This window comes from Salvia miltiorrhiza, unplaced genomic scaffold (assembly GCF_028751815.1).
Source record: "Salvia miltiorrhiza cultivar Shanhuang (shh) unplaced genomic scaffold, IMPLAD_Smil_shh original_scaffold_282_1, whole genome shotgun sequence".
Taxonomy (NCBI): domain Eukaryota; kingdom Viridiplantae; phylum Streptophyta; class Magnoliopsida; order Lamiales; family Lamiaceae; genus Salvia; species Salvia miltiorrhiza.
Genome location: NW_026651518.1, coordinates 36,813 through 46,382, shown reverse-complemented (window position 1 = coordinate 46,382; position 9,570 = coordinate 36,813). Strand labels below are relative to the sequence as shown.

Below are 9,570 nucleotides of genomic sequence, written 5' to 3'. Positions count from 1 at the left end.
TGTATTGAGAATGGTAAAAATATGTTATAGTTAGTATTGTGAGTGGTGAAAAATAAAAAGTAAATGGTGGGGTATAGTTCAAAAATAAGTAGAAAATTATTTCGTAGACATCCCAAAAAGGAAAAGTATGAAGTTCTTTCGTGGACAGAGAAAGTAATATTCTTTTCGTCTCACTCTAACAATCTCACTTTATTTAGACACGGAGATTAAGAAATTTATTTTTTAGAAGAAAAGTGATATGGTCCACACCAATTAAATACATTTTTTATTATTCAAAATGGAAACGAGCCTATTCTAGTGAGATGTTTTAAAAAGAAAAACGAGCCTATTAGAGTGTGATCGAGTGATTATCTTTATTTCTCTCTCCTATTTTTTTCACAAATTTATCTTATAAAAAAGTTACTTTTACTTATTTTATTTTATTATAAATTATTTATATTTTAATATTCGTGTTTAAGCTTTATAGCCTTTTAAATTGACACAGAGGTTAACAAATTCCAGTGTTTCTAGATTTAAGATTATTACCGTTGATTACGATTGGACCGGATGACGAGGTACAGATCTCGAAGCATGATCCTTAAGTCCATATTGAACAGCCTTGAGGTGTTACCAAACGTGTTTCATATTACATTTAATTAAGTACTCCCTCCGTTTTCACCATTTTAGTCCCCTCCCACTTTTCACACATATTAAGAAGATTCATTTACTTTTTATATTTTTATCTTTTATACCCTTATTTATTATTTTCACACATCATTTTCACATTTAAGTGAAGCATTAAATAAAGTTAATTTAATAAAAACAATATTTTTATATAGTAATTAGAAAAGTGGACTATCTTTTTGGGACATCTCAAAATGAAATAAGGGACTAAAATGGTGGGACGGAGGGAGTAGTATTTTGCTATTAGCATATGCCACTAAGAAATTTTCATATGGCATCAATTTTTTAAAATAAATAAATAATTTTAAAGATTATACAGTGATTATCTTTCACGTTTAGTACATATTAGCAGTATATTTCAAAGTTTACTTATTTTGATATCTCATAAATTATTATTGATATAATTAATTTTATAGATTACATAAAATTAAAGTTCAATTGTTTATTTTTTTAACATCAAATAATAAAATATTAATAATTCATGAAATATTAGAATTAAAATAAATATATAAAACAAAATATATAATAATCCCTCCGTCCGACGAATTTTAAGCAATTTATTTTTGACAAAAGTTTTAAGGAGTTAGTCTTTTGTGTGTTAAGTCTTAAGTGTGAGGTGACAAAGTGAAAATGTGAATAAAGGAAAAAACTTTTACAATATAAGGAAAGTGCTCAAGTTTCGCGGGACAATCCAAAAAAAAAAAAATACTGCTCAAGCTTCGTAGGACGGAAAAAGTAGTTCTCAATAGATGAAGCTGGTGCAATGGGGGTACAACCTATAACCCCAATTTTTTTATTAGCATTATAAAATATTAAATATTACTACTATTTTTTAAATTATTTTACCCTCTTTCCCCCTTTACTTTTTCACAACACAAACATTAGAGACATATTGAATTTAGAGTAAAATAAATTTCTTCTCTTCGTCTCTCATCATACTTTTCTTCAATTTTCTTGCGTCGTTCGAGTTTTCGATAGGTTTCGTAAATATCTATATTTAGTGACGTTTAGGGCCAATTGGAATCGGGTGAATTGGCCTGTGATCAATGATCTGAACATGAAACCATTGATCACGAGTTGGAACCAGAACCGAAATCATTGTATACCCGATTTGGTTACAAGCCTCTTTGTAGCGAACTAAAAACCGATGGTTAACCGGCAGGCCGAAAACCGCAGGTTAACCTACTAAAATAGACAATTTTTTTAATTTTTAATTCTTTTTGTAAATCAAATTTCTCACTTCGTCCCCCAAATAACTTCCTAGGAGGGAGAAACACGAATTTTAAGATAAATTTGTTGAGTGTATTGAAAGTGTGAAAAAATTATTATAATTAATATTAAAAGTGGTGAAAAGTGTTATAATTAGTATTGAGAGTGATGAAAATATAAAATAAGAATAAATTGGGTATTATTAGTGATGGAGTAGTATCCCAAAATTGATATGAAGTTATTTGAGGGAGAACTCAAAAGGAAAGATAGTAAGTTATTTGGGGGACAAATGACTAATAAAATTGTTTAGTAAATTTAATTTACTTGTTCAATTTTGTAATTTGAATGTTGCAATTTATTTGGACATGTAAATTATAATTTATTTATTTTTATTTTGAATTCAATAAAAATACAAATTTTATTATATTTGCATGTAAATGTGTTATAATTTTATTTTGTTTATAGTTTATTGTAGCAATTACTTGTAAATGCAAATTTTTACTCTGCTATCGATTGTCGTACCCATTAACTAGTGAGTCTTTATCTTTGGGCACGTATGAGTTTAAATATGTAGTTGTGAAGAAAAAATGACATACCAATAATTCCACGTAGATCGGCCGATAGGATTAGTCCCCACTGACATGGATATCACATGGTCAACAGTCACCCTTTGTTTTGCGTGTTGCTTACAAGCTCTACTTTCTTGACACTTCTTCTTTAAAAACTTGTTTCTACATTTCCCTTTTCCTAAACAAGGCAAAAGGAAAATAAAAATTAATAAAAAAGAGTTGTTTGTACATTCATCATCATCGCCACATTTTTCAAATTTCAGACAAAAACATCACAGCCACCTCTGCAGAAATCACAACCAAGCAAAACCTTTCTCCAGTGTGAACGCAGAAACCCAAAGAAGCTTCTTTTCCTTGTCTTTTTGTGCTTTAATTTCTGAGCTTTCAATGACGGAAGCCGGTAGGTTTTAGTTGAGACTTGGCCGCTTCCATAAATTTCAACACTTTCAACCTAATCCTGTTTCAAACATAGCCCACAATTCCTATAAAGTATAAACATATCACATTCAATTCGCTTTCCATTTTCACCCCTTTCTTCACCAATGATCGTCTAAAAAAGTTTGATCAATCTCACACCATTAAATTCCTTCACACCATGCATCTAAAGAGCCTCTGTTTCGTTCTTCCTACAGAGCTTGATGAGCCAGACCACAAGGGAGTCGAGAAACCAGCCGCCGCCGGTCGCGGCTGCGGCGGCCTCGCCCTCGACCACCTCCGCCGCTCGCTGCAGCGGTTCCTCCGCTCCAAATGGGCGGCCCCCTGCCACCACGACGCGGCTAGGAGGAATCTCTTCGCGGCGTTCGTGGACGCGGAGGGCGTGCAGATTCAAGAGAAGGTCGGCGGCGAGAATCCGCGGATATTCAGCTACTCCGAGCTGTACGTGGGCACGAGCGGGTTCGACATGAACGAGGTCCTCGGCAGCGGGGGCTTCGGCCGCGTCTACCGCGCCACGCTGCCTAGCGACGGCAGCATGGTGGCGGTCAAGTGCCTGACGGAGCGAGGGGAGAGGTTCGAGAAGACCTTCCTGGCGGAGCTGGTGGCCGTGGCGCACCTCCGCCACCGCAACCTCGTGCGCCTCCGCGGCTGGTGCATCCACGAAGAGCAGCTGCTGCTCGTCTACGACTACATGCCTAACCGGAGCCTCGACAGAGTGCTCTTCAAGAAGCCGGAAAACGGCGACGCCGCTCTCCTCAGTTGGGAGACAAGAAAGAAGATCGTCAACGGATTAGCAGCTGCTCTGTATTACCTTCACGAGAAGCTCGAGACGCAGATCATCCATAGAGACGTCAAGGCCAGCAATGTCATGCTCGATTCCAACTTCAACGCGCGCCTAGGCGACTTCGGCCTCGCCCGTTGGCTCGAACACGACCTCTCCTACAAGCCCAAGACGCCCCCGGTAGTCAAAAATCGGCAGTTCCGGTTGGTTGAGTCCACCAGAATTGGTGGCACCATAGGCTACCTGCCTCCCGAGAGCTTCCAGAAGAGAAGCATAGCCACAGCAAAAGCTGATGTGTTCAGCTTCGGTGTAGTTGTGCTGGAGGTCGTCTCGGGGAGACGAGCCGTTGATCTAACGTACCCCGATGATCAGATCATCCTGCTCGACTGGATCAGACGGCTCTCCGATGAGGAGATGCTCGTGCAGGCCGGGGACAGCCGGCTGCGTGATAGATCATCCAAACTCTCTGAAATGGAGCTCTTGCTGCGCCTTGGGCTTATGTGCACTTTCCACGAGCCACAGTCGAGGCCGAGTATGAAATGGGTTGTGGAGGTCCTCTCGGGCAACATATACGGCAAACTGCCCGATCTCCCCTCGTTTCAGACGCACCCCCTTTACATCAACCTAACGTCTTCGAGCAACACGAGCATGAGCAACACCGGGATGACAAAGTCGTCTAGGACGAGCAGCAGCGCCACCACGACGGCCTTCTACTCGTCCGACTTCGTCACGGCTAATGCAGAGACCATATACGTGACCGCTGAGTCCGAGAGGAGCAGCAGCATTCCTCCGAGCAAGACGTGTGCTAACGGGAAATGTAATTTCCCTGTGGTGGAAACTCCGAGAGTCTTCACATACGAGGAGATCGTCTCTGCCACGAACAATTTCTCCGATTCAAGGAGGGTGGCGGAGGTCGACTTTGGGACTTCGTACCACGGCTTCCTCGATGGACGTTGCCACGTCATAGTGAAGAGGCTGGGGATGAAGACATGCCCTGCGTTGCGGATGAGGTTCGCTAACGAGTTCAAGAACATGGGAAGGCTCCGACACCGGAACCTGATCCAGCTCCGCGGATGGTGCACGGAGCAGGGTGAGATGCTCGTGGTCTACGACTACTCGGCCAGCCGCCTCCTCAGCCACGTCCTCTTCCATCACGACGATCACAAGAACTGGCAATCGAAGCTGCCTTGGCGCCAGAGATACAATGTGATCAAATCACTTGCTTCTGCTGTTTGCTACCTGCATGAGGAATGGGATGAGCAGGTGATTCACCGAAACATCACTTCTTCTGCAATAATCCTAGATCAAGATATGAACCCGAGGCTCGGTTCGTTTGCTCTTGCCGAGTTCTTGACAAGAAACGAACAAGGCCATCATGTAGTCATCGATAAGAAAAAGTCCGTTCGAGGGATTTTCGGTTACCTGTCACCGGAATATGTAGACTCTGGTGAGGCAACTACGATGGCTGATGTTTACAGCTTTGGAGTGGTGCTGCTCGAGGTCGTTACGGGACATATGGCAGTCGATTTCAGGCAGCGTGATGTGTTGTTAGTTAAACGAGTACATGAATTCGAGGCACAGAAGAGGCCGTATAAGGACTTGGTGGATTGGAGGCTGGATGGAGAATATGATGATAAGGAATTGATGAGGCTAGTGAAATTAGGGCTGGCGTGTACACGGTCTGATCCAGATCGACGACCGAGCATGAGGCAGATAGTGAGTATACTTGACGGTCATGATCACTGGCTCGTGCAGACACGCTCGAGGAAGGAAGGAAGAGAAGAATGGAGACAGAGAAACGCACCTTCGGTGTGTCTCGTTAGAAGAATTCAAGCTCTTGGAGTACAATGATCTCGTCTAGGTTTCGACACCTATGTTTGAGAAGCATATGCTTGTTCTTTGATTTGTGTAATATAGATGCTGTTTTTCTGGTTCTTGAGATGCTTAGGGACGAGTTTGCTTTCAAGAGTGGCATTAGTGAGTAAGAATGTCTGAGTGTGGGATGTTTTGTACATGAGTTAAAAATTAAAAAAAACAGACTTTTAGTGCATAGGTATTTTCCATGAAAGTTAATTTGATGAGAAATGTTTCTGATTCATGTATGTCAGCAATCTTAACAAGAAAATTATAGACACATTATATTACAGCCTAACCTCGTTTCGATTCATTTCCCTGCAGCTTCCATGCCGCTCTTCACTGATCTTAGAAACTGCAACGAAAATGATGAATCAATAAGCAATTCTTCTGCATAGATGACAATGCTACACAGAAAATCTCATCTCATAGCTCTTAGAATTGCAGCAGCAGAGAATAAGACTGTTGAGACTTGAACCAAATTCTAAATTTCAAGAAAAGACTAAACCAAACCAAGTTTGTGTGACGTCATGTTAAGTGACTTCTCCCGTAAGAGGAGCCTCATCCGCACTTCTGTTTTCATCTTTTGCCACCAAAATGTATATCCTAAGTTTTTAGTAACAGCGTACCGAAACTGCCAGAAAGGATCGTAAAATGGGAATTAAGGAAGGTGCTAACGCATATGATGTCCTACGAGAGATGAAAGAACAATAGAGATAACAAGACGTAGAAAATCAATCAAACCTTAGATTTCAGCAGTTATTTTAATACTTATGCAGAAGATATTCAAGATAATCAAATCACCTCCATTCCAACATGGAACTAACATGTATAAGGACTCCTTGATTTCTTTCTTTACCAATGTTACCCTAGAAAGCTCCATATTAAGGCAAGAGAAAAGGATAAGAGCTCTGATATATGTAACAAGAGGCACTTTGGAAATTGAGACGCTTCTTTTTGAAGAACTATTCAGTCCAGACTCTAAACACTTTATAGACAGAAACTTGCCTCGCGGATGGAAGCATTATCGTATTTCAGAATAAGTATCGACTGATATGTCATGAGTTTGGTCATTTCCATCATTCAACGAGTGGATAGAGTCATCGAGATTATAATATGTAAAGTGACTCATGTCGACAACCAGTATCTAACTACTCTAGATTAAAAAAAGCTCATACAAACTCACATTAAACACACTCAATCAATCACATTAATATGAAGGTAGCGCCAAAGGATGATGAAGCTAGAGGATGAGAAACTATATATCACTTCTGATATAAGTTCCCATCTCAAGATTTGAGAAATAACTTACTGAAATCAAATCTACCACGGCTAAAAGATTCCCTAGGAGACAAATAGCCAGGATAAATACGCAGATAATGACAATAAGATTAGGTTAAACTACAGAGCAATGATGCTAGGGGAACTCAAATATGCAAACGAGCAGACTAAATGTGACCATTCTAAACAAGGATCCAAACAGATATCCCATCTCCCTAAAACATATACTAGCTATGGAACCAACATAAACAACTGGTGTTTCTACAAGTCGAATTCACAAAATTGTGATTTTAATTTCTAGTTCATATCAGTTATCCACGGCACCACTTTGTTTACCTCGCATATCAGCTATGCAAGATTAACTATATGATGAACTGCAAACGACCTTTCCAGTTCATGTAATTTGATTCTTAGCCGAGTATATAAGCCAAGATAATTCGATTTTTTTCATGCAAAGAAGTAACATCACATTTTAGTTGTAGATAGAGGTTTACAAGATATCAATTAAAGAGATACAATACTCAGAAATGAAAATCACATCAAATTCAGAGTGCAACAATCTTGAAGAGATGTGTATGCTTCAAACATAAGAAGTTTTCTTCACTCTCAATTTCTGATCTGACAGTCACTGTAGTTCTCACTGAAACTGTTAATTTATTCGATAAAATTAAAACTGAATAAGTAAAATAAAGATGAAATCTTTGGTAAATCAACTCTGACGCAGCACTCAACATGACAACATCCACTCTATAATCAATAGTTTCCTAAAATTCAATTCAAGTTAATATTTTTTCTAACAGATTCTAGCCCACAAGATTACAGAAAATATATTAAAGTAAACAGTGCAACAATCGGGTTTTAGTATCAATCATCCACAGAGCATTCAAATTTCCAACTACATTGTAATGAAATATGTATATAATGCTTACCTTCTTTCAATCTTTTATGGGTTCTGAGTAGAAGACGTGATAAGGGAATAACTACATCCCAAAATTTGCAATTTTGAACTCCAAAAACAAAGAAAGAGGGAACAGACAGAGAAGAGGAAAGGAGGAGCTGGGATTCAAGAAAATGTCAAAAGTAGAGATGCATTATGGCTCAGAATGACTTACTTTTCGTTAAGTTTGAAATTCCTGAGTGGAGAGGAGATGCAATGATGAATTTGACTTGAAGCTGTATTTTCACATAGAACACACACTAACTTCAAAAGTTTCCGCTGTTTCTGCATGTGCTCTCAACTTTACAAAAAAAAAATTACACTAGTTTTTTTTTTTTTTTGGTTCTGTTTGCGTGGGTATTGTGAAATTTGCTTAACTTTCCAGTTCTACCGTAAAAGTTCGAAACTGGAAAATAAAAATTTACATTAGGTCGAATTCAGCCTTTGATTACTACGCCGTTTAACATTTTCTTCAGCTTACTTTGTGAAAATTGTGAAAATGATAGATGTATATTTATATGCATTTGCATATGATATGCAACATACAATCTACAATATCCACTTTTTTCCATTATATTTTTTTTTTAAATTGCAAACATAATTTATATGTTTGTACCGTACAATCGGATTGCACTCTATTTTTTAATATAAAAGAAAAGTTTATCTCATTTTCCTCCGTATTTAGATGGGAAATATTACTCCATTTCGTGATAATATTACCATGAATAGAAGTGAATATAACAAAAAAAAAAAAAATTATCTAAATTATTTTTATATTCCATCTTAAAAGATTACTCACCCAACAAAATATATGTAAAATAAAATAATAATAAAAATTAAATTTTCACTCTTTTTCATTTAAAAGAGCGCACATAAAGTGATAAAAGTGAAAATGATGGGACCAAAAGTGCGACAAAATCGAGTTTTTCTTAATAAATTTATATGGAATAAAAAATGTTATTTGTTTTAGCTCAATTTGAAGTATAATTTCCTCTGTCTCCTAAAAATATGTGGATGTGTGGGTGACATTAATTTTAAAAAATACTCCCTGCATCCCATTACAAATGTCTCACTTTTCATAATGGGATGTCTCATTATAAATGTATCATTCATTTTTTGGCAATATATGTATGGGGTTAAATACCACATTCCCCCCAACGTTGACACCCCTATCGCCTTTAACACCCTAACGTTAGGGTTGGCGCTGTTTACTACCTCAACATGTCAAAACTGAAGCAAATTGCCCCTTGCGTTTTAATGATGCTTAATCCCGTTAGAGTTGCGCCTTAGGCGGCCGTTAAAACGCGGGAAGCGATTTGCTTCAGTTTTGACACGTTGAGATAGTAAACAGCACCAACTCTGACGTTAGGGTGTTAAAAGCGATAGAGGTGTCAATATTGGGGGGGGGGGAATTGGTACTTAACCTAATAAAAATGTATTGTGAGTGAAAAAAGGATCCCACTTTATGAAAAGTAAGAATGGAAAATAAATGAATTGTGATGGATAGTATTAAAAAATGAAAAGTGATTGATTTTGTGAGATGGTCTAAAATAACAAAAAGTGCATGTTTTTAACAGACCTGTTAAATTTACTTTTTTATTTTTATAAAGGGTTTTGGTAAATGGAGGTTTGCTAAACTATCAATCTTTTAAAAATTGTCTATCACATATACCTAATTTTTAAATTGTCTACAATTTATACCCATTTCATTATTTAATTAATTGTCTAACAAACACAAGGAAGAATCTTTCATGTTTGTCGTACACTTTTCCGTCTGACTAAATTTTAAAGGGTAAATATCACTTTCTGTCCCATCGTTTGGCTGAATTATCGATTATGTC

At 37.9% G+C, this 9,570-nt stretch overlaps 1 protein-coding gene and 1 long non-coding RNA gene across 3 annotated transcripts; one reads left to right on the top strand and one right to left on the bottom strand.

Moving 5' to 3' along the window:
• Positions 1-2,373: 2,373 nt before the first annotated feature.
• Positions 2,374-8,011, bottom strand: LOC131003866 (uncharacterized). 2 transcript variants are annotated; one of them, XR_009094823.1, is made up of 4 exons: positions 7,722-8,011; positions 6,025-6,145; positions 5,811-5,866; positions 2,374-2,619 (listed from the first exon to the last, which is right to left on the bottom strand). It is a non-coding gene; the product is annotated as an uncharacterized LOC131003866 (long non-coding RNA). The 2 variants fall into 2 exon arrangements; XR_009094824.1 differs by lacking the exon at positions 6,025-6,145 and having other exon boundaries at positions 2,380-2,619.
• LOC131003865 (receptor like protein kinase S.2-like) lies at positions 2,551-5,707 on the top strand. The gene has a single exon (XM_057930417.1). The coding sequence runs from the start codon at positions 3,037-3,039 to the stop codon at positions 5,506-5,508; it is 2,472 nt and encodes an 823-aa protein (XP_057786400.1). The 5' UTR covers positions 2,551-3,036; the 3' UTR covers positions 5,509-5,707.
• Positions 8,012-9,570: the final 1,559 nt, after the last annotated feature.